The 26,271-nt window shown below is 39.3% G+C and overlaps 1 protein-coding gene across 1 annotated transcript in view; it reads left to right on the forward strand.

Moving 5' to 3' along the window:
• Positions 1-1,644: 1,644 nt before the first annotated feature.
• Syt16 (synaptotagmin 16) overlaps positions 1,645-26,271 on the forward strand; it is a 253,975-nt gene continuing 229,348 nt past the window's right edge. The window contains exon 1 of the mRNA XM_078050021.1: positions 1,645-1,768. Coding sequence (XP_077906147.1) covers positions 1,756-1,768 — 13 coding nt within the window. The 5' untranslated portion in view covers positions 1,645-1,755. The remainder of the gene's footprint in view (positions 1,769-26,271) is intronic.

Below are 26,271 nucleotides of genomic sequence, written 5' to 3' on the forward strand. Positions count from 1 at the left end.
TCAAAGCCAGCCTCAGAAAAAGGGAGGTGCTAAGCAACTCAGTGAAACCCTGTCTCTAAATAAAATACAAAATAGGTTTGGGGATGTGGCTCAGTGGTTAAGTGACCCTGAGTTCAATCCCCAGTACCCAAAACAAACAAAACTTCACAAGTGTTTCACTGATCCTTTGAATGAGCCTGAACTCAACTGTCCCCCTTTAAACCCCTTTAATTTCTTGCTTTGTGAGATTCAAATAGGTTCAAAATTCTGAGATCCTCCATAATGCTTTCCTCCAGCCCATTTCAAGTTTTTTGCCTTTTAGGGGCCTACCACAGAAGGTTATAGGAAACAAAACCCAGAACTCTCTGGTTCTTAACCTGGAAGTGAACTTAAGAATTAGCTGTGTTAAAACTGATTAAAACATGATGGAAGTCCCACTTAGATGGAGCCTAGTCAGAATATTGTCTTCCTCATCTGAGCTCTGTGGATTGATCAGGAAGGACTCCTGCGTAGCTCTCTGTTAGCTTCCTGAGTCTCCTTAGTCAAACAGCAGCTACTTCTGTCTTTGCTTTACCCCTGAATCTTCTCTGTGTCTAGCCCAGAGCTGGGATGATGCCTACCAGGATCCTTGCAGATTGGGTTGAATGTCCATCTCTGAATGCATCAAGCGGATTGTGTTTGTAAGAAATAAGTAGCACTCCATGTACTTTGGGATATGTGTTTGAGCCATTTGATGCTTTGTGTAGGGATATGGTGATGGAGCTTCTTATGTACTACTGTCTCCTAATATACTAAAAATCCATCAGAAATTGGTTTCTGGCCTTCACGAAGATGTATAAGATACAGGTTTTACAGGTAGCTTCAGTTCAGAGTCCTTCTGAACCATGATGACCTGTGAAGCACCACAGAGTCTGCTTCCCCCCCCCCCCCCAATTCAAGATGGCCCTCTTACACAAGTCAGCTGGCAGGGCTGGGTTCTGGCCCATGATTATCCAACAATCAGGTGGTTCACTATTTGTGAGCCAATCAGTTAGTCATATATTCACTCATTAATTCATGCGGGTAGCCAGTTGTAAAGTCAACCATTCACCCACCTTCTAGATATCTTGAGAGCCTACCATGTGTTAGGTACTATTTTCACTTGGGACTTAAAACACAGGGTGACACGAGGAGCACAGCACCCTTGTAGCCTACCAGGATGGTGATGAGCAGTTTTTCAAGCGTTCTGTTGCCCTGGAGGGTTAGTGTCCTGCACCTGGGTGAACCTTGTCTCCCACCCCCAACTTGTTTCCTGCTTTGCTCCTTTCAGTCCGGGCTGAGCATTGACTCTTGGATTTCAGCCTCGCTGGTAAGAAGCTCCAGATATGGGCCAGGCGGAAAACCGGAGACAAGAAAACAAATATGTAGCAGAGGAATATAGTGGGAAAGGTAGCCAGATGAGGCGATCCTGGCCAGAGCGTTTCCAAGTTGGTGCCTTCATTGTTTTGGGGGTATGGAAGGAAAGGAAGGGCAGATCCTGCGAGGCTGGGAGGGGTAGGTCCAGCTGCTGGAGCCGGGGCTGGGCGGGTTTTACCCGGGGCTGGACTCTCGGGGCGCGGGCGGCTTGGCAGGCGGCAGCTGCGGGGCGCGGGGCGGCGCGGCGGGGGCGCGCGGCGGGAGGGGCTGTGCGCTGCGCGGCCCCCGAGCGCGCGGGGCCTGCCGAGGAGCGCGCGCCGGCCAGGCTCCGCGCCTGGTACCCCAGCCGCTGGCGGCCGCCGGGCAGCCCCTCGCCCGACCATGGCGACTGACAGTAAGTGCGTTCCGGCCTCAGAGGCCGTGGGAGGCCGCGGCCAGGGTGGGAAGTTGTCTTTCAGACGCCTGCCTTTGTGCCGGGCTCGCGGGAGCAGGAGCCGGGTACTCCTCTCCTCCCTGCGGGCCCTTGCCCCCGCGCTCATCACCCTTTGCTCCCAGGCAGGACTAGAGAGGGCGGGAGGGATGTGGTGGAAGGGCGTGCGCCAGGCGCCAAGGCGGAGGGGACACTCGAGCCATGGGGTAGCGGGGCCTGCCATCTCAGCCATTCGGGGGCACTGTCCCCAGGCCCGGAGTCAGTCTTCAGGGATCCCTGCCACGAAGACACTGCGAGTTTTTGGAGCTGTGAGTTCAAGGTTCGCCTTGAGTTCTGGGTTGGGTTTGTGCACCCGCCTTCTGGGGATCAGGATGGCTTGCAATGCCACAATCCCACCAGGGTTATGTTCCCCTCTGGGCAGCGGAGGGCCAGCTAGAGACCATGTCTGGCTACCATGGACAGTGAATGAGAAGCTCGCGGAGACTTCAGGTTGAAAATCAGAATGGAAGTGTTGGAAGGAGCTGGTCGGCCTGTCTTTGGCTTCTTGGAACCTCTGATTTTTTGGCTTATGCTTTAGGTTAGGTTCACGTCTATGAAAACTGATTAAGTTAGATGTAGCTGAAGCTAGATGTATTAGTAAAGCCTCAAAGGAAGTTCAGGGGAAAACCATTGAGTCACACCCGTCCCATACCCAGCTCAGGCCTATCACATTTTAAGGGCGCATGAGAGACCATTTGAAAGGTGTTTTTGAGACATGAGATGGAGCAGAAATGGGAAGATGAGGGTCAAAATTTCTGCAGTTAATTATTTTTCTTTAAAATTATTAATCAGCCAAGAACATAGTGCAAAGAGTATACGTTTTGTAGTTGAAACGCATGTATTTTTGTATTTTATATCCAGAATTCACTAGCGATGGGATCATGGCACTGTCCACAATTTCTCTACTGAAAACCCTGACAGCTGTCATATCTCAGGTGATGGTAACACAATTGGCTCTCCCTACCTAGCAGTTGCTCTCCCTTTCCCCATTTGCTATCATTTTTCTTGTGTGAAGATGCCAACTTGCTCTCTCCACTTTCAGGTTTAAAAGTATATAACAGGTTTTTACAATAGAATCAGCTAATATGGGCCAAGCTTTCCTTTTTCTCAGTTCTGCTCATTTATACGAAGAGTGGTCTAGCATTTTTTTCCTAGGAAAAGAAATTTTGGATTTGAACTTTTATTAACTAATTAAAACACAACAAACAAGTAGATAATTAAACTTGGCCTTATTCATATATTTCTTAGAAATAATAAATGGTAAAGGGACTCAAACAGGCAGTTCATGCATTCCATGAATTCAATGGACAGTTCTTTTTTTTTTTTTTTTTAAGTTTTGGGTAAAGATGATGCATTTGGAATCCTAGAAAAAAATTTGCCATGCTTCTTTCTCAATTTATTGAGATAAATGTTACTTCTACTTCCTTATATGGTATGTTCAACTCTACAGAAGAATCAAACTTTATGCCATTAATTTTTGCTTATGAAAAAATTATGGTATTTGACCAGCTTAGCTCTTGAGGTGATTTGGGGCCAATATTATGTTTACTCTCAGCTGAAATGGAACTAGAAATCAGATAGGTTTCCAGAGTTTAGAGAATGGTTAGTATTTGTTCTTATATTATAAGTAACAGGAAAGACTTACCATTTGTCCTTGTGGAAATGAAGAGAAGGCAAGTATTTTTAGTGAGTATTTTGAAAAATACCCCCCAAATCTTGAATATATCTTCAGTTTAAAGTTCCACAACCTTCTATAGTTAGAATAGAGGTGATTCTATAGTGTAGAGCCCATGATTCCTTCTAGACACAGAGTTTTTTTAGTTAGCTCTATGGCTGGTGAAGTAACTCAGTGGTAGAACAGTTGCCTGGCATGTGTGAGATCTGTGTTCTATCCCCAGCACAGGGAGAAATAAAAAAAATAAAATAAAGTTATCTTTGTTTTCCAGCCCTGGCTGCACATTAGACATATTCCTTAAGAGCTTTAAAATATACATGGACATCAGTATTTTTTTTTAAATAGTCTCAGACTTTCACAGGCATGCAAATCACCTGAAGGGCTTGTTAAAAGAACTTGCTGTACCCCACCCCCAGAATTCCTGATTCAGTAAGTCTGAGTTATGGTCTGATAGTTTATATTTCTAATAGCTTCCAGTGATATGAAGCTACAGTGCTCCTAGTGCTTCTTACCTCTGCAGGTGAGGGAATAGTAGATGACAGGCAGGTAGGGGTATACAGAGTGATGATAATTTCTTCCGAAGTCTTGTTATCAGACGGTGTGTATATGGCCTTTTTATGATAAATCAAAACTGGGTTCAGTATTGCTGAACCCAGGACTACAACTGATTGCTTTTTTTTTTTTCTATTTTTCTCCCCTTTCCCCAAATTTCCCCTTGAGGGAAAAATTGGCTTAAAGCCAGGCAAATTCAAATTCTCTCTTCCATTCCTTTCCTGATGGAATCCAGAGGACTTTCTTTATGAAGGTGTTCTGTAAGTGTATATCAAACACAGAGATTTTGTAAAAAATAGTTGCCTATAAACTTATAATGTTCACAAAGAAGAATGTTGCCTACAGAAAATGTCTTTATGTCCAGACAGCAGGATGTCTAAGGGCAGGTTCCAGAAGAGAAATGAACTCCGGAGGCTTAGTGTGGTTTTCAGTAAGTTACCATGAGGTGTTAAGCAACTTTGTTCCAATGTGTAATGTGTTGTGGTAGTACTTAGGTATTTGAACTATGCTTTATGATTTCCTCAGTAGGAAGTGTTCCAGATAAGTCTTTGTTTCCAGATAGTAGTGAAGAATTTTTCTCTTTTTCTTCCATTTATGGCATTTGTTGAATTATTAATACTCCTTTTTATGGGTCTTTGTTTTTTAAATCACTTGAGTCTGCTTGTAAGAATTAAATTATCAGGAACAGTCAGGGATGTTAGGCAATGTTGGAAATAACTAACTATATTATGTCTCAGAAATCTTGAGCAATTCTTGAGTGGTTGTGTCTTGGGGCTGTTGCTGATGAACATTTGGTATTACCAGGGAGACATCTGGTTGCCTATGGTTGTTCCTAGTCTACTGGTTGATCTTGTGTCATTTTTTTTTTTTGCCTGATCCATCCACAAATGGATTGTTGCTACCCCACAGGCAGTATCCACTAGTAGCCATTCTATCCCTCCTACTTTCTAGTTGACAACCTGCAGTTTCTTTTTTCCCCATCCTCCCTACTTCATCAGCAATCTTTGTACTTGATCCTGGAGAACGGAAGGAAGAGAGCCAAGGAGGGAAAAATCAAATGTAGAACCTCGGCAGGAAATGATGGGGAACCACTGCCAAATATTTGCTTGAGATATTCAGGATGTAGGATGTCTCAGACTTTCACAGGCATGCAAATCACCTGAAGGCTGTAATTTAGTCATTACCATGATTTAGGATTATGGATTGATTAAAAGAAAATTGCTTGGATTTGAGCGAAAATGAAATTGAAACTCTTGAAATTTTTTCTAGTAATTATTAAAAAAGGTTACAAATGCTGCTAAGTAAAATGTACAGAGAAAAAAGTTAGAAAATGATAATTTACATTAAAATGACTTTACTCACAAAGAAGTGATATAATTCACAGAAAATATCCTTGTGTCCTTATAAACATGACAATAGTATTGAGTCAAGAAATAATCATCCATGGAGCACTGTGAATACAATACCACTTATACCAAAAATGTATAGCCTGGTTTTAACCTTGAGAAAATATCAGAAATATCAGGTGAAAAATGCTACCAAGGACATTTGAATATGTGTTCTGTTTGGACAATAGCATTGTGTCAAGGTCAGATTTCATAAATTTGAAAAGGAATACCTTTCTTCTTAGGGGAAACTGGTATAGTCAGGATGAGGGGGCATATGTCTGCAACTAAATCTCAAATGCGTTGGGAAAAGGCATATGCATGTCTGTATGTCATATGAAAAAGAGATAAAGCAAATGTGGCCAAGTGTTAACATTTGGTGAATCTAGGAGTTCTTTGTACTATTCTTGCAACTCCTCTGCAAAAAAATTTTTTTTGGAGGAAAAAATGCTTATAAATGACAGAACTGAGATATCAGCCAGTATTCTAGGCGTTATGGTCTAATACTATTGAGATGACTTTTTGGAAGAATAATGTTGAAGGACCCCCATTTATAGATTCCTCATTCTGTTTTGGGATGATAATATTCACAAAGCTTTATGAAAATGTCATATGGACACAAAAGAAAACAGTCTAATGAACGCTGAAGCACCAGAGTCCGCTCAACTGTAAGAGGTGTCAGCATTTCACCACTCTTGTTGCATCTCTCTCCAGCAACCTCCTAATTTTCTGGAGAATGTGTTTTGAAAGTATCTTTATCACATTATATTAACCACTGTCTCTTCAGCATGTCTCTGTGCACACTTACCCCCTGTAACTGCTAGGCTGTTATCCCACTGAAGACAAGTATCCTACAATAAAAGATGATAGAACTCAGATATTATTAGTGTCGTTGACTAGCAATCAGTGTTCTGAGAAGTGCATTGATTTGATACATATGGATTATACTCTTGCTTTAAGTTTGAAAAGCTGACTCAGCCTGGGTAATTATAAATAGTGTAGAAGAAAAGAGAAGCTGCTTGTTCTCGTTTTGTTTTCCAAATTCTTCCTCCTGTTTTTTAAACCAAGAATTAAATTCTAGAGAAAAACATAAAGATGTGTCTGGGGACAGTATTCTGGACTGATTTACTCAGTTGGGATTATCCTATTGAAACATTCTGAAAGTATGCCAGAATAAACACTTTCATACTATTTGAGTAGAATTCCACTTTATAAATTTTCTGATTGGCATCTCTGAATTGGTGAAACTTTTTCTCAACTGACTTGACTTTCTAATTGTATGTAAAGCTTGGTCTACCTAGCAATGGGTTAGATCTCTTGGGAGGAGAGTATGGTAGATTTGGATGACATTTGTTGTTTTAGGTCACTAGGCTATCATTTAGTCATTACCATGATTTAGGATTATGGATTGATTAAAGGGATGCAAATGAGGGTAAAATTTATTAACAGGTATTTCTAGTGTATTAGGGAGATACCTGAAGTACATATTACAAATAAAATTCTTAAGTGCAGTTGTCTTTCATTAAGGATTATTCACACCTGACTTTTTTAGATTTTTAATTTATTTCTTTAATTTTTTAAAAATTTTAATTTGTTATATGTGACAACAGAAATACATTACAATTCATATTACACATATAGAGCATAATTTTTCATATCTCTGGTTGCACACAAAGTAGAGTCACATCCTTCATGTCTTCACACATGTACTTAGGGTAGTGATGACCATCACATTCTACCATCTTTCCTACCCCTATGCTCTTCCCTTAACTCCCTTCCCTTTTCCCCTTTGCCCTATCTAGAGTTCATTTAATCCTCCCACCCCCAGCATATTATAAATCAGCATCCTTAAATCAGAGAAATCATTCGGCATTTTGTTTTTTGGGATTGGCTAATTTCACTTAGCATTGTACTCTCCAGCTCCATCAGTTTACCTGAAAATGCCATGATTTTATGCTCTTTTAATACTGAATAATATTCCATTATGTATATATACATCACATTTTTTTTATCCATTCATCTATTGAAGGGCATCTAGGTTGGTTCTATAGTTTAGCTATTGTGATTGTGCTGCTATAAACATTGATGTGACTGTTTTTTAAGCCAAGAATTAAATTCTGTATGTTGTTCTTAAGTCCTTTGGGTAACACATCTGATTTTAGGTAGTTTACATTTATGGACGAATACCATTCCTTTAGAATATATTTTCTTTTATTACCAGACTAAAAGATCCTTCTGGATTCTAATTTTAGAAATGCAGTAAGTCACATTTATAGTTTGACTCACAATGGAGTGGAGGTTAAGAGATATACAATGATTTTACCTACCTTAACATGAAAATTCTCCTTGTTTATTACACCATAAGCATAATCTATTATCAGTCTCAATTAGGTATTCAATTGCCTTAGCTCAGAAATTTCAGAAGACTGGTTAACAGTGTGATATGGTAGAATGAAGTTCAGGCTTGGTTTCAGAGGTGCCTGAGTTTTGATGTCTGGCATTACTACTCAGTGGTTGGGTGATGGGATCAGGTAGATTGACTTGAGTGAGGCTTTGGCTTTGGCTTATTCCATTTTGAGTAATTGCAAGAAGCAAATGAGATGGTACAGAGTAATGCCAAGAAGAATACAGCCATTAATTCAGAAAACTGGTGAGGGGCGATGGGGGATGAAGAAAAGACAGACATACATAGAGAAAAAGCTGGGGCCAAGTGGGACATCGTCCCCTGATGGAGGATGAATGACCCAGAGCTAGCTCTGCACATTTATTATATAGATTTAATCAAAAGGTTATTTGTGGGAAAGTTTTAGCAAAACAGGCAATCTGAAGGATGCAGGACTGGCAAGACATTAGGATTATCATGTTATGTTCAGAAATCTCTATGCCTAGGAGTTGGTGCCTGAGCTCAAGTTCCTTACTGATAAATTTCTGTGCCTTTGTACACAGCCTCCTCAGTCAGGCATCACCATAGCAACTGGGCCATCTTGACCTGCACTTTTGCACAGGAAGTTCCTAGTGCAAATGCTGCCATGTGGCAATCAGAAACCATGGTTCAAGTCACTGCTCTCCACAGAATAGGTGTTCAATAAATGTCTGTCTCTTCACCTGATGCTTTCTGTAATTTATAGCTCATATAACAAGAACAATCTGACCTTCAGAAACAGAGTGCCCAGTCACTGACATTTTTCTGTGTGAAGAATATAAAATTAAGTACACATGTTCTGTTAAAAATGTAAGACTCTAGGGAAGAGAATCTAGGACAAATCACCCAAAGGTGCAGAACCCAGATTTTAAATAGAAGTATTAATCATGATGTTTTTAATCCCAGTGCTAATTGTTTTGGGCAAGTGTGTTTGCAGCATCTATCATGAGCATATGAATTTGTGGTGCATGTGTGTACACTTAGCTTTTATTTAGTGGCCTTGGGAGAATTCAGTCAGAGGCTTTTGAGGGGCTAGCACAGCTGCCTTTTTATTGAAGATCCAAGAGGATTCTGAAGATTTCTCTGCTAATTTGCATTTGGTGATTTCTTTAGACTTTGTGGCCTAGCCTTCTCTTGGATGTGACTCCTGGATAGGTGTTACACTGGATAGGTGTGTTGCCCCTTCAGTGACCTTGGAAAGCTTGCCGGTATTGCTAGTTGTTCCATTATTGTGTTTTAAAAGACCTTAATCTTCTAGTAATGCCCACACTGCCTGCCTGGTGTCTCCACTGGTCCTGACCTCAGTCACCATGACTTAATTTCTGGGAGTAGCCCATCTTTTAGATTGTGGCTCTGTTGGGGGCCTGCTGTTGCCTGTCTTGACATTCCCCATTTCTCTTCTTTTCAATGTGCTACCTCTCTGTATCTGCCAATCCGATTTCTCCTTTAGTTTTACTATTTCTTAGAGTTTTGGCTGAGACACGTGGACTTTATTAATCTAAGATTTGTAGCATCCTCAGCAGCTTAGCTGCCTTCAGCCAGCTTACTCCTGATTCTCCAACAGGGAGGAGGGAGACTATAACTCTTCACCCCTGATCTCCTACCATCCTTCTCCTTAGATTTTTTAGAAGTATATTGCAATGTCTTTCCTAACTGGTCCATTAGAATAAAATCAATTCTTAAGATTTTAGTGGTAACAATTCCAATCATAATGAAGTCATGTTTTTTCCTACAGTGTTATTTTTTTTTTTACTCCTCTGTATTTGTTGTCACTTGTTGCATAACAAATCACTAAGTGCATAGAAGCTTAAAACAACACAATTTGTTATCTCATAGCTCTGTACGTCTGAGGTCTTGACTTATGGGGGTCAGGGTGTCAAACAGGGTGTCAGCAAGGACTGTGTTCTCATCTGAAGGTTCAACTGGAGAAGATCTACTTCCACTCCCACAAGGGGTTGGTAGGATTCAGGTCTTTGTGGGCTGGTAAACTGAGGGTTTCAATTTTATACTGGCTATTGGCTGGTGGCCTCCCTCAATTCCTTTCTATGTGAGCCTCCCCAGTATGGTCATTTGCTTCATCAAAGTCAGCAGGGTCATCTCCTAGGAAGCTCATAAATGATAAAAATCATGGAAGTGAGTGCCAAAGATTCATACCTGGGCTGTTAATTCAGAAACCGGACAGGGGGAGATGGGGGATGAAGAAGAGACAAACTCTGATGGAGTTTGACTGACTGACGAAGAGCTAGCTCAGCACATTTATCATATAGGTTTCATCAGAAGGTTATTTGTGGGAAAATTTCAGGAAAGCAGGCAATCTGAAGGATGGAGGACTGGTGAGACATTAGTGTCATCTTGTTTTGCTCAGAATTCTCTATTATTGAGAGTTGGTGTCTGAACTCAAGGCCTTGATTGATAAATGCAACATACCCTCTCTGTGCTGGCATCACCATAGCAATTGGGCCATCTTGACCTGCACTTTTGCACAGGCATCTCCTAGCACAAGGCAGCCATGAGAGGGTCAGAGGCCATAATTTAAATCACAGCACTCCATGATTCCATCATCTTTGCTGTGTTTTGTTGGTTAGAAGCAAGTCATAGTTATGACTCTTGATTTTAGATGACATTGGGATAGTAAAGCCTGAAATACTTGCTTAGGTCAGAAAGGAAATTATTTTTCTTTTATATTTTTCATGGAAGCAAATGGATTTTTTAAGGTACACTGCTAATGTGTGAGGCACTTTATAGGGATAGGATATTAGTTGTAGTTTTAAGGCTCTGTACGCTTGCATCATATACTATGAATGATTTAATCCAGTTATGACTATTTTCTTATTAAGAAGGTGACAGATATCTGGAAACTGGACAGTTCCTGACTGTCTCATAATATTGTTCTGAGTGACAACGAATTACTGATAAATTCTCTTTTTTATATTATTGATTTAGAGTTTAGAATATGAAACCAGTTTTAAGAGTTCACTTAATGGAAAATATTGATTTTTATTATATGTCTCTGTCTTGAATTTTTTAAAAATAAAGTAGACTTTATTTTATTCATATATTTGTATGTGGTGCTGAGAATCGAACCCAGTGCTTCACACATGCTAGGTAAGTGCTCTTCCACTGAGCCACAACCCTAGCCCTGTCTTGAAATTTTGAGCACTTTGATTTTTGGTTGCTACTTGTCACCCAAAAGCTATTCTATGGTAAGAGGCATAACCAACATCATCAGCTGCTTATAATCAAGGTAAGACTATCCTACTCTTGTAGAATCCTGGAGACAAAAATTTTCATTTTTATCGATACAATTAGCTTACATAAAAATGTATAGGAAGGCTACTGAAATTATTTTATTAAAAAGCATCCTTTTATAACTTTCTTTTTGAAGTTATTATCAACTCTCTCAATCAGAATCTATCACTCATTTTACCCATACCTCTTAATTATTTAGTTTATATGCACCTTGAGAGGAAGATCTACTTTTTAGTCATATTTCCTCTATTTTGTTGTCTGTTGCAGCAGCATGGTGGTATAGATACAGTAACAGCACAAATGTTCAGCGAGTTCTGTTTATCTGCTCTGAAGCACCTTTCCACCCTGGATCTCATTGTTGTTTTTCAGTGATCCTTAAGATGTGGCTCTTTGGATCTTGGGGACCCTATGAACCCAGAGGCTAGTGGTCCCTGATACTTTTTACATGGTCTGTGAGGCCAAAACGGTTTCCATAATAATAAGATTATGTTTATCTTTTTAATCTCATTTTCTTAAGTGTACATAAAAGTTTGCAGAAGGCACATGAGGGGCTACAACAACACCCTGCAGTCAGTAGAATGTATGCTTATGTGTTCTTCTGTTTTAAATATATCTCAGTTTACATTTGAAATATGGTACAGATTAATAAATAAACTTCAAAATTCTAAAGTGCTTTGGGGTCTTTACATTTTTTAAATATATAAGGTCCTAACTAAGACCATAAATTTGAGAACACTGTATTACTTTGTCAAACGTTATTCTGGAACAAATCCTCTATTCATATCTTGAACAGCTGGGTATGATCCTTGGTTATCCATTCTCATTTGAGAGTAAGGCATTGGTTATTAATTTTTTTTTAGTTGTGGATGGACACAATACATATTTACATATTTATTATATATATTTATTTTTATGTGGTGCTGAGAATCCAACCCAGTGTCTCACATGTGCTAGGCAAGTGCCTCTACCACTGAGCACTGGTAATTATTTGTAAGGGCTGCTTTATCTGCTGTATTGCTTTCAGGTGATTATTCAGAAATCGATTTCATTGTGGGCACCCAGTTTTTGGTATTATAGATATTTTTCTGGTTCCAGTAATTTTTTTTTAAACAGAAGAATATTTCACTTCCCTGTTTCTGGTTCTCTCTGAGAAAAGCTGTGTACATGAGCCTACCTGTTGTCATTTTGTGAGTTCAGGCAGTGAAGAGGTCTGGCTGTCTTCTCTTATTTGAGCTCTCTGTGAAGACCCTATTTTCTGTACAGAGCCTCATTTTGCCACAAGGTGATGCCTGGTTCCCAAACCCAGAGCCTCTGCTTTAGTTTTTCCCAAGATTAAACAGAGTGCCCCACATCAGTGCATTGATCAGCTCAGGTTACTATAACAGTTTTCGTGAGTGTTTGCATCATTTTGACCAAAATACCCAACAAGAACAACTTAGAGGGGAGAAAGTTTATTTGTGGCTCATGGATTCAGAGGTCTCCATCCACAGGCAGCACATAATGGGGAAAGGGCATAGCAGGGAACACTGCTCTACTCATGGCAGCTCAGAAGCGGAGGCAGTGGGGAAGGGGCCGCAGGGAAGTTGGACCCCTTCAGGACATGCCTAGTAACCTGCCTCCATCAGCCCTGTCTCACTTATCTACAGTTACCACCAGTCAGCCCATTCAAATTAGGATGGACCGATTAGGTTATAGATCTCACAATTCAATCATTTCACCTCCAAACATTCCTGCATGAATACCGGAATTTTTTGGGGGACACCTCATATGCAAACCATAATAATAACAAAATAATATTATATGAGTGGCTTAAACAAATAGAAGTTTATTCACATTTCTGAAGGCTAGAAGTCCAAGGTTGAGTACCAGCAGAGTTAGTGTCTGGGATGTTTCTCTTCCTTGCTTGCAGACGTCCACCTTCCTCTGTGTCCTTCCAACATGGAAGGAGAACCCTTTGCCATTTCTTCCTCTTCATATAAGCCACCAGTACTCTTGGGTTAGGGTCCCATGCTTATGACCTCATTTAACATTAATTACCACCTTAAAGACCCTGTCTTCAAATATAGTCACACTCTGAGATCCTGGGACTTAGGACTTCAACATTTGAATTTTGGGGTACACAGTTCAGTCCATAACATTTAAGAAGGGAATGTTCTTTGGCTTTATAGCGATTTCCCTCTCTATCTTTTCAAACAATTCTCCTGTTTTAAATCCTCCTTTCTGCTCTTCTTCTGAGGTGACAGATGATTTCAATTATGGAGCCATTCTGGGATTCTACAGCAGGAATTGGCTTGCTTGTTGTGTTATCTCCCTCCATAGGTACCTTGAAGAGAAAGACAAGCGAGTCTCAGTTTTTGCTATATCCTTCCCATTTCTAAAAATGTTTTAATCTTTCTGATCTGCTCTTGTTCCTCCCTTGCACTTTTTCCTCCTTAAATCATTTTCTCTAAGGAATGCAGGGATGGAGATAAAATCATGTGTTCCATCTGCCATTTTACACTGGATATGAGTCATGGGTAGATATTCTAATGTTAACCAAATTTGCATTTCTGGGACAAGACCTATTGGTCATGACATTTTTTGTTATTACTCTCACTTTCTTTTGGGTTATTTATGTGCTTCTTAGTGTTCCATTTCAAGTTATATGTTGCTATATCCTGTATTTTTCAAGTGTTTGCAAATATGAATTATGATATACATACTTTTCATAGTCTAACTTAGCATCAAGATTTAACCCCTTCAATGGAATACAGGAACCTTAACACCATATGAATCCCTTTCCCCTCCCCCCTGTATTTTTAGTTATCTTATAAATTATATGCACATTCTTTTATGGACTGAATTGTGTACTTCCAGAACTGTTGAAGTATGAATTCTGGTACTTCAGAATAAGATCTGGAGATAAAGACTTTGAGAAAGTAATTCAGTTAAAATTTACATAAAATGAGGTTATTAGTATGGGCCCTAATCCAATGTGACTGGTGTCTTTATAAGAGGAAATCTGGACACAGATGTAGAAGAAAGATAATGTAAAGACCCAGAAGAAGATGGTCATCCGCAAATAAGGAGACGTGTCAGAAGAAGATGGTCATTTGCAAACAAGGGAAGAGTTCAGAAGAAGATGGTCATCCGCAAACAAGGAGAGAGGTCTCAGAAGCTGTCCCTGCTGGTACCTTGGTCTTGGACTTCCAGTCTCCAGAATGTGAGAAAATAAATTCATGTTGCTTAATGGACCAAGGTCTTTGTTATGGTAGCCCTAGCAAACTAACATGCATAATTTTAAATTTTTTTTAAAATATTTATTTTTTAGGTATAGATGAACACAACACAATGCCTTTATTTTTATGTGGTGCTGAGGATGGAACCTGGTCCCACCAGTGCTAGGCGAGTGCTCTACTGCTGAGCCACAATCCCAGCCCCAACATGCATAACTTTTGCTGTCAAAAGTCAAAACATATTTTAAAGAGCTCAAATGGAGAAGAATGGTCTATAATGTTTACTCAAATACTTATTATCTTTGTGACTCTTCTTTCATTCCTGAGGATCCGAACTTCTCTCAGATTTCTTTCCCTTAGGTCTGAGGAAGTCCTTTAGTAATTCTTTTATAGTTGGAATGCTTTGTCTTCCTTCATCTGAAAATACCTTGACTTCCCTCTCATTCCTGGGGGACATTTTCACTGATATAGAATTTTGACTTGAGAGTCCCATTATTTTATTTATTTTTTGGGGTACTTGGGATTGAATTCAGGGGCACTGAGCTGCTGAGCCACATCCCCAGCCCTATTTTGTATTTTATTTAGAGACTGGGTGTAACTGAGTTGCTTAGCACCTTGCTTTTGCTGAGGCTGGCTTTGAACTCACCATCCTCCTGCCTCAGCCTCCTGAGCTGCTGGGAGTATAGGTATGTGCCACCACGCCCAGCCAGGAGTTCCATTTATTTTATCACTTGAAAAACGTTCCAGTTGCTTCTGGATTTCATGATCTCAGGTGACAAATCCACTGTCATTTGAATTATTTTTCTATTATTGATTGAATGTATCATGTCTTTCTGGCTGCATTTATGATTTTTAAAAATTGTCTTAAAAATTTATATATATAATTATATATATATATATATATATAGTACATGGTAGTAGAATGTATTTTGACATATTACACATATATGGAGTATAACTTCCCATTCTTCTGGCCGTACATAATATAGAATTACATTGGTTGTGTAATCAAATATGCACATAGGATATTAAGGTCCAACTCATTCTACTGTCTCTCCTATTTCCATTCCCCTCTTTTGCCTTCACTCCCCCATGTCCAATCCAAAGTACTTCTATTCTTCTAACCCTATTCCTCCTCATTGTGAGTAAGCATCCACATAGCAGAGAAAACATTAGAACTTTGTTTTTTGGGGATTGGCTTATTTCACTTAGCATGATATTCTTCAGTTCCATCCATTTACTGGTAACTGCCATAATTTCATTGTCTTAGTTTTTAGAAATTTAATTATGGTATATCTGGGTATGGAATTCTTTGGGTTTATCATGTTTAGAATTTGCGTAGCTTCTTAAATCTTTAGAGTTAAGTCTTTCTCCAAATTTGGGATTTTTTCCTCTATTATTTCTTCAAATAGTTTTTCACTTCTGAATTTTGCTTCTCTCCTGGGATTCTGATGACACAAACGTTAGATTTTTGCTATTTTTCCACAGCCCCCAACTTGCTGTTCATTCCTTCATCCCATTTTTTCCCTCTATGTTCTTCAGACTGGGCAATTCATTGATTTGTTTTAAAGGTCACTGATCTGTCATCTCCATTCTGCACTGAGCCCAGTCAGTGAGTTTTAAAATTATTACAGTTATTGTGTTTTTCAGTTCTAATGTTTCCACTTGGTTCTTCTTTATATCTTTAATATTTTTCTGAGACTTATTATTTTTCCCATTTGTTTCAAAAGGATTTATAATTTCCCACTTAAGCATTTTTTATGATAACTGCTTTAAAATCCTTGTCATATAATTCTAGCATCTCTGTCCTCTTGGTTTTGTGTCAGTGGATTGACTAGTTCTTATTTGAGTTGACAAATTTTTCTCTGTACTTTTTGTGGTGAATAGTTTCTTATTGTAGCCTAGATATTTTGAATATTACAAAATGAGACTGGTTCTTATTCAAACTACACTTTTAGAGGTAGTCAGTCTATTTAGATTTAATATTCTTGTCTTACTAATGTGGGCTGTGGCTTAAATGTCAATTTAGCTTTTGTTGCCTTTGCAGTACTGCAAACATTGCCTTGATTGTGTGTGTTACCCACAGGTAATTTGAAACTGGGTGGTATTTTTCATGAAAAATAGTTCAGTTCCCCAACTTTCCTTTATTGATTCAGGTTGATTTCATGCATAAACCAATATGGGTATTTCCTAGAGTAAGGTGGATATATTCAAAAGTGTTCTGTCCTGGACAGCTATTCTCTTCCTCCCATTTGTTAACCTAGAGAGAATGGTTCTCAACTGGGAATGGTTTTATTCCTTTAAGTGATCTTTGGCAATGTGTGAGAAAATTCTGGTTGTCACTACTGTGGCAGTTGCTAGTGGCATCTAGTGGATAGAGCATGGTTATGCTGTTAAATATCTTGCACAGAGAACAGGTCCCTACAACAAAGAATAACCTGGCCCCAAATATCAATAGTGCCAAGACTAAGGAGCCCTGAGCTACAGAGAGTGGATTTTTAAAAAATTTATTCCATCTTTTCCAGAAATGAAAGTCCTTTCAGTATTTCAATATATTATTATTATTATTATTTAGGTTTTGGCATCTTTTACTGATGAGAAATATAACTTGTAATTTATTTTTAGGTAAATTGTCTTTCTTCTCTGGTTGATTTTTAAGATTTTCTCTTTTATTTTCATCGCAACTGTTATATGTGTAGGTGTACATTTGTTTTCATTTAGACATTTTTGGCTTTCATTCCCACCTCTCTCTTTAATTCTGGGAAGTTCTTAATCATTGTCTTTGTAAGCATTAATGCTCCCCCATTCTTCATGCACAGATGTGTAAGATTCTCTCCCTCCTCCTTAGATTGCTTTAGATTGACATTTGTTGAAGCTTCTCTTTCTGTGGCTCATTGATTCATATTCATGTTCCTTTTTCCCTCCACCCCCACTTTCCCTTCTCCTTGCCTCCTCTCTCATAATTTATTCAGATTTGTCTTCTGCTTCAGTAGTTCTCTTTAAAGTCAGATCTAGTGTGCCGTTTAACCCATTGAAAGTTTTTTGTTCCATTGGTAATAATTTTAATCTATAAATGTTTTATTTGTTTACTTAAAACACTGTCCCTTTTTTGTAGCACTTTATTCTTTCATTATGGTTTCTAAATTATTTTTAAATGTGACTTTTTTAACCATTAGATTTGACAATTGTTGCCAATTTTGGGGGTGTCAGTTTTGGGCTTTGCTGATTTACCTTCCTGATGATTTGTTTTCTCCTGTGATCTGTGCTGTTTGATTTTGCTAGTTCATCTTCAGGATCCCTGAGCTGTGAGTCTTTAAGGAGAGATTCCCTTTTTTTATTTGGTAGTGCTGGGGATTGAACCCAGGACCTTGTGCATGCAAGGCAAGCACTGTACCAACTGAGCTCTCTCCCTAGCCCTCCATTTGTTTTTACCGGATCCCTAGGAATTGGATCCTGGAGCCTAGGATTACTGGATTACTTTTTTAAAATATATATTAACCATTCATCTTGGAGTTCTTAAAAATTTTATAAGAAAAAATTTAGATTCCTTATTCTGCACATCTAAGATTTCTATTTCTCATGGGTAATTTTTTTTTCTTTTCCAATACTGGAAATTGAACCGAGGAACACTCTATTGCTGAGTTACTTCCTAAGTGCCTTTTTAAATTTTATTTTGACAGTTTTTCACCAAGTTACTGAGGCTGGGCTATAAGTTGTGATTCTCCTGCCTCCAGAAGGAACAGTGGAAAATTCAACCCTCCAGAAATTCAATATATGATTTGTTTGAAGGATGTAGGAGTAATGAACTTGGGCTAACACAGACTAGTAATATATGTTATGTCTGAGGTGACAGATATGCTGATTACCCTGATCTTATAAATCCTGATCTTTATCCCCATTTAACACATGAAGATTTTGAGGTTTAGGGAAATTGTCACAAATGAAAATGTCATTTGCTATAACAAAACATTTTCAATGGAGGCGGTGTGCTGATTTATATTTTTACAGATGGCAAGGAAAAAGTTAATAACCAGCTCTTTGAGTAGCACTGACTAGTACAGTGTACTATCTTGACCTGCCTTTTCCTGAGTACACTGTGTGTATAATTTATGAATCACATTTTAATAGTCTTTAGGCTTTTTTAAACTGTCAAAAATATTGCCATTAATATTCTTGAATTTATCTTTTTACACTATCTTCTTACTGCAGGTGTGGAACTGTTGAGTCAAAGGATTTCATATTTCTGTGTTGCCAAATGTTTCTTCAGAAAGTTGCTCTGATTTGTATTTAGATCAGTAGTACATTGATAACAAAATTCAACATAAACCTTTCCTATAGAAATAAATTTCAAACTCTAGATAATCTAACAAAAACCTTCTCTACCTGGAGCTCAGACATTTGTCCTCACTTTTACAACTTCTATATGTTCCAGGTGAATAAGACCCTCAGGCAGGGCCTCACACATGCTAGATAAATGCTCTATCCCTGAGCAATGACCCTGGTCCACACTCGATGTTTTAATGACCCCTTCAGGTTAAGTCTTTTGTTTACAGAAGTTTGAGAACCAACCATTGGGTAGAAGAAGCTTACCTTTATGTAATACAGAGGTCAGTCCAAGTCCTTTCTTTCATTTTATTTTTTATGGTATTAAAAACATGAGCACATGCTGCAGATGATAAGCAGCCTTATGAAAAGAAAGCTGCCAAGCTGAAGGAAAAATACGAAAAGGAGATTGCTGCCTACCGAGCTAAAGGAAAACCTGATGCAGCAAAAAAGGGAGTTGTCAAGGCTGAAAAAAGCAAGAAAAAGAAGGAAGAGGAGGAAGATGAGGAAGATGAAGAGGATGATGAGGAGGAGGAAGATGAAGAAGATGATGAAGAAGATGATGATGAATAAGTTGGTTCTAGTGCAGTTGTTTTTCTTGTCTATAAAGCATTTAACCCCCCTGTACACAACTCACTCATTTTAAAGAAGAAAAACTGAAATGTAAGGCTGTGTAAGATTTGTTTTTAAACTGTACAGTGTCTTTTTTTATATAGTTAACACACTACCGAATGTGTCTTTAGATAGCCCTGTCCTGGTGGTATTTTCAATAGCCACTAACCTTGCCTGGTATAGTGTGGGGGTGGTAAATTGGCATGGAAATTTAAAGCAGGTTCTTGTTGGTGCACAGCACAAATTAGTTATATATGGGGACGGTCGTTTTTCATCTTCAGTTATCTCTGATGCAGATTATGCGAAATAATTGTTGTTCTGTTAACTGAATACCACTCTGTAATTGCAAAAAAAAAAAAATTGCAGCTGTTTTGTTGACATTCTGAATGCTTCTAAGTAAATAGTTTTTTTAATTAAAAAAACATACGCACATATATTTTAATTATATATGTTTATCTGGCAGATAGTAATTGTACATATATATGGGGTACAGTGTGTCTGTTTAATACCTGTATATAATGTGTAATCATCAGATCGGGGTAACTGGTATATCTGTCACCTCAGACATGTATTACTAGTCTGTGTTAGCCCAAGTTCTTTACTCCCACATCCTTCATATAAATCATACATTGAATTTCTGGAGGGTTGAATTTTCTACTTCTTTTTCCTGTTTCTAAGTATCTCTTGATGGCTCTACTTTACTGCTATGACTGCTTTAGTCACATAATAATTATTTAGATAAGGAACTGAATATATTTTTCTTAATTTATATAAAATCAATTCATTCATGTTAAAGACATTTGGATATGTAGAGACCAATTGTAGGGATGGAATAAGCTTGTATCTTAGTAACAAAAAGAACTTAAATTTTGAGTATTAGACATGCCCATTCTAAAATCCTTTGGCCATTCCAGTACATTCCTTCACCATTCCCTCATTTCCCTTTGTTTTCTAGTGCACTGCTCATTGATTTTATTTTCTTCTGTAGAGAAATTTAGCTATTCTATTTGTTTTCTTGTGTTCTGTTGTAATAATTAGGTTTTTTTTTAATTGCAGACAATAGAACCCACTCAGCTACCTTAAAAAAAAACACCCCCCAAATCAGATTTAACTATAGGGTGTATGACAGCTTCTAGAATTGATAGCTGTGGAGGGAAATAAACTTGTTAGCCACTCAATCATAGGTAACAGACATCTCCATTTATTTATGTTTGATTTCTTTCATTAGGATTTTCTAGACATCTTTGGATAAACTTTTTTCTTTCTTCAGGTTAATATCTAGTTTTTAATTTTCTCTGATGAACTCAGGCTACATTTCCTGGTTGCTTTCTATGGATTTTCATCTCCCCGCCGTCCCTTCCAGAAGGCATGCTAACCCTTACTGGAGCCAGGGAGGTGATCTGAGGTGTAAGGTGACATGTAAATGGAGTGCTGTTCTCCTTGACTGAAGCCGTTGAGCCTGCATTTGATGAAATATTGGACATTGATCTTACCTTTCCTTTTTTTCTCTTCAGAGGTTCTTTCTGGACTTGAGACTGAGGAGGTTTCAAATTAGACCTTTGTTCAGTGATAACTGTGCTGACAGTCAGGCCTACCCACAGGTATTGGTCCTAATGGAATTGTGCATCTCCTCCTCTAAGGATGTGAGGCTGATCTTTCAGCAGGGCCCGGGTCTCACCAAGGCTCTTGGAGGGCCTGCCTCTGTACACAGGCCCTTTAATAATAGGGGAATCACTCAGTAGGAAAGACCTCTAGAAACAGGCTTTCTAAGGAGCCTATGTTAACTGTCATCTGGATTCTCAACAAACTCTAGATTTCAGAACAGTCACACGCTGGTGATAGCTTCTGGTGTGCAGAGTCACCCTGCCACCTTGTGGCCATGCTCAAGAACTGTACTCCACCCCCCTGTAGACTTCCATTCTACAGACCTGTGTCCTGCAAAGCTGGAATTGCTCACTCTGATTTATTTCTGCCATTGGTTCTTTGAACTAATGTGATTTGGAGAGCTATGTCTCACCTCAGTCCAAAAGAAAACTTTCTGATAACTTTAAACAAATATATCTGTAAGAAATTTCATCACTTGTGGAATAACATAACTATAGCATATTAGATAATGTGTGTTCAAATCAAGACTGAGCCCATGTTATATCCAATGCTATTTCAGGGATGCTGTGAGAGGTCCCTCAGTTTTACTAGGCATGGAATGAGCAATATGTGATGGGTCTTAATTTTGTATCACAATTCTGTTTTGTTGATCTCTATCATTATTGCTAAGCCACCCTTTCCAACTCCATAGGATAAGGTAAGAATCTCAGCCCAATGCACTGCAGTGCCCCATACATTTTGGGCAGGACCCAGCCCACTTGCAACAGCTGGCTCCGTTATGCCATTGCATTTTCTGATATGCTGCAGCTGAGTACTGGATCCCCAGCATCTAAGCTGATGGATGTATTTACACACTGTATTAGTTGGCTTTTTATTGCAGTGGCTAAAATACCTGAAAAGAAGGAATTAAAGGAGGAAAGCTTGGGGCTGGGATTGTGGCTCAGCAGGAGAGCACTCCCCTAGCACGGGCGGGACCCAGGTTCGATCCTCAGGACCACATAAAAATAAAGGCATTGTGTTGTATCCATCTACACCTAAAAAAATAAATGAAAAAAGGAGGAAAGCTTGTTTTGGTTCATGGTTTCAGAAGTTCAGTCCATGGTTGGTCAGCTCCATTGCTCTGGGCCTTAGGAGAGGCAGGACATCATGGAGAAGGGTGTGGTGGAGGAGCACTGAGGGCAAAAGGGGAACGGGGGCTGCCGAAAAGAAGAATCCTTCCATCACATAACACACCCCTAGTGACCCAACTCCTCTGCCACGCCTCATCTGCCTAAGTTGTCACCCAAATAGTTCATTTAAATCAGGATGGACGGACTGATTAGGTCACAGCTTTTATAACCCAATCATTTCACCTCTGAATGTTCTTGCATTAACACTGGCACTTTTGAAGACACCTCATATCCAAACCTTAACACACTGACCACTCAGGATACACTGCATGGTGTCTGTCACTACATGGTGTCTGTCTACTGCAGGCTTTTGGGAATATTCCTCCAATCCTGATCTATCCAGGTGTGGGTGGAAATGGGCGCTGAGTTTCAAGCAGAGCACAACCCCTCAAATTCATTCCTCTCCTGATATTGAGAAACATCCCAGTACTTTCAACTTTTGCATAGGATCTCTTTCACAAATCACTCTCTGGGTGTGTAATTTTATGCATACACAAAACCATGAAAAATCTAGTGTGACTCTTTCCAAGGAGTCCAGAACTCTAAACATAAAATCGTCTACCCTGTTGGGAGGGAAATGGAAAAATGCTGATAGTAGCATTAGCAGCAAGAAGAAAGCACAAACTAGTGTCTCAATAAATCATTTGTATCTGGTATAGGCAACAGGCCTACAGACTCTGCAGGGCAAAATCATTTCTGTACTTGGGTCAGTCGTAGCAGTTGGAAAGGTATTATTTATTTATTGAGTTTCTATCACAGTCTAAGCACTGCACTGGGTTCTTATACCATGATGACATCAAAGTCCTAGTTATGTAATGGTAATCAGATACTAAACACAGGAGAGAGTTATATCCAGAGTTCCAGGGAAGCTGGTATCATCTGAATATGTTCCTCAAAATTCATTAATGCAGTAGTGTTGGGAGGTGGGGCCTAATGGGAAGTGTGTAGGATTAATGCTGCTATAAAAGGGCTTCTGAGAGTGGATTTACTCTCTTCTGCTCTGTGCCATATGAGAATACAGCACTTGTTCCATTTTTGTCCTTCTACGTTTTTTCCATGTGAGGATGCATCAAGGAGGCCATCACCAGGTGCTTAGATCTTGGGCTTCCCAGACTCCAGAACTGTGAGGAATAAATTTCTGTTCCTTATAAATCACCAAGTCTGTGGCATTTTATTATAGCAGCCCAAAATGGACTAAGAAGTGTTAATAAACATCTTTTAGGTCAGGAGATGGGCCACAGGGACTGACATCTGAGCTGAGCCTTGAAACCCTAGGAAGTACCTGCTTGTGGGCACAGTAAATTCCAGGCAGAGGGAACAGCATGAGCCTATAAGTCTGGAGCAATGAAAGTGTGCAATCAGTTTTGAGGACACTTTGTGGTTCAGGGCAGCACACGTGTAGGAATTATTTGGGGAAGTGAGTAGAGGTGCTCTGGGTTGGAGCCTAATCACAGAGGACCTCAGTAACTACTAACAAAATTTTAATCCATTAGGCCAGCAAATCACAGTCTGTTTTCTATTGCATTACTTTTCCATGGTCTGTCTTAGAGAAATATGCAACCCTCTCCTGTGCTTAGTATCTGATTACCGTTACATAACTAATTGTATTTCTATGTTTTTAATTTCTTATCAAGAAACTGTCATCAAGCTGAGAATACTGTGGAGGGGAAATGGGGAGAAGGAAGAAGAAGAGGGGTGAGTAATGAGGGGGAGAAAAAGGGAGAAGCAAAGGCGAGTTAGCTGTCCCTGGATTAAGCCAAGAAGAGGTGCTCAGAGGCTGAGTTGAGGCAAGCATGGGAAACATCTGGATATGAGACAAGGGCTTAAATATTTTTGATTAGATATAGGGAACAAGGGAGAAAGGAAAGGTGATGGAGTTTTTGAGTTTAAACAGCTGGATGAAAACGGTATTGTCTGAGATAGAGGGTGAGAGAAGAAGTAGATTTGGAGGCCAAGATATGCAGCTAATTTGGGGTACAGTTAAAATACATGAGAAGAAATAGAAATATGCATCTAGCATCAGTGAATAGGCTTTAGGGGAGCTTGAAAAGCGAGTAAGATCTCTCAGGGAGAAGGGAGAAGAGTAAGAAAAAAGGGTGGAGGTAAAGCTCTGGGGACACCAATCCATGTTCATTAGCAGGTAAATTATGAGAGTGTCACCAATGAGACCAGCAAAGAGCAGCCTGAGTTAAGAGCAAACTCTGGGAAGGGCAAGGTCATAAAAGGCAAAGGAAGATGAGTTTAATGCCGAGAGGTGGAGAGATCCAAAAGGGTAAGGGGCAAGCAAAGTTCTTCAAAGCAGCAGTGACCTTTGAGTTAGTTTTGGCTGTGTGGTTGTAATTAAGGTATAAAGGGAGGCAAGAGAGAGTGCTCATTAAGTACAGGTTGGCCTGTGAGGAAATTTCTAGTAGGTAAGGGCATGGAGAGGGCAGCTTAGCATTCCATTGAAAGGTTTTATTTGAGGTTGGAAGACTTGAGTTTATTTATAGGTGTTGGGGAAAAGCCAGTGGATGGGGAGAGATTAAAGATGTGAAAAGCAAGAGAAAATGAACAGTCATGCCAGGGAGAGGAAGGCAAATTGGATTAGGCTACACCTGTCATTTGGAGACCAGAGACTGAATTGGCTTGTGTGGGAATCTACTAACGCAGGGTAGAAATCCCCTTGTCAAAAGATGGCCAGTGTAGGAAGTAACCAAGGTCTCCAAGGTTTACCTGGAGATAGCAGCATATCACTCAGAGCCATTGGGATGCTTTTGGAGGAAGCAATGTTTAGTCAAGTTAAAAAAAAAAAAAATCCCACAGAGCCTCCACTGTTAGCAGTTGCTTGTTGACTTTTTGTTGGCTTTTTGTCCCAAATAAACAGATATAAGATGTCAGAAAAGTTGATGTGTGTGTGTGTGTGTGTGTGTGTGTGTGTGTGTCTGTGCTAGGGCTCCAACCCAGAGCTCATGAATTCTAACACACAGCTGTGTCTCAGCCTTTTGTTCACGAAAGGTGCTTGGCAGCTCCCAGACTAATTGGGTCTGGCTGTAGGGAAAAGGAAAGATCCTGTCCCTGCTTTCATACTCATTCACATGTGGTTAGAAGCAATGAGGAACCCTAGATTAGTCACTTAAAAAAAAAAGTTTTTTTTTTTTTTTTTTTTAAAGAAGATCTGAGTGTGGGGCTGGGGATGTGGCTCATGTGGTAGCGCGCTCACCTGGCATGCGTGCGGCCCGGGTTCGATCCTCAGCACCACATACCAACAAAGATGTTGTGTCCGCCGAGAACTAAAAAAAATAAATATTAAAAATTCTCTCTCTCTCTCTCTCCTCTCTCACTCTCTCTTTTAAAAAAAAGGAGATCTGAGTGTGATTAATTTGAAATTCCTTAACTTTAATTGATTATCTTTAAAATGAAAAGATCTATTTAGGCATAATCTATTTATTGTAGACATCATTTTCTTATGTCTATCTAGTATACTGTAGGCATTGGAAGAATGGGATGCTCTTACATTTATCCCTTTCACCTTCAATGTCAGATGCATTTCACAAAAACCTTTGTAGTCTATGTGTTGATGATAATTAGCAAATGGGAATGTTCTGATGATTGATTACGTTTTAAAAATTATTTTTTAGATGTTGACAGACCTTTATTTTGTTCATTTATTTATATGTGGTGCTGAGACTCAAACCCAGTGCCTCACACATGCGAGGCAAGTGCTCTATCAGGAAGCCACAACCCCAGCCTGATTGATACTCTTGAGGCCAACCTATGTCTTTTTGAGTTTTGACTTTGTAACAGGGTAAAGGAGATGAACTGACTGTTATGAAAATAACCGTTGCTCTGAAGAATTATTTAAAAATGCAAGGTATCTTTTTTGCTGGAGAGAAACTTAATTAGGACATTTTAAAAGCCAAAGAGGTACCATAAACACAGAGCTTATTACCTGTTACACTACTGATGACCTAGAATGTGGAGTTTGACTTTTTGTTGGCTTTTTGTCCCAAATAAACAGATGTAAGATGTCAGAAAAGTTGATGTGTGTGTGTGTGTGTGTGTGTGTGTGTGTGTGTGTGTGTGTGTGTGGCTGTGCTAGGGCACCACCCAGAGCTCATGAATTCTAAGACATGCCCTACCTCTGAGCTAGCCCAAAGTCATTTTTGACCCTTGAGTTGGTTAAGACCCTTTAGAGGCTGGGAATCTTCTCTGCTGCTATATTCAGGGTCAGGTTTTAATCCA

The sequence above is a fragment of the Ictidomys tridecemlineatus genome, chromosome 5 (genome assembly GCF_052094955.1).
Source record: "Ictidomys tridecemlineatus isolate mIctTri1 chromosome 5, mIctTri1.hap1, whole genome shotgun sequence".
Taxonomy (NCBI): domain Eukaryota; kingdom Metazoa; phylum Chordata; class Mammalia; order Rodentia; family Sciuridae; genus Ictidomys; species Ictidomys tridecemlineatus.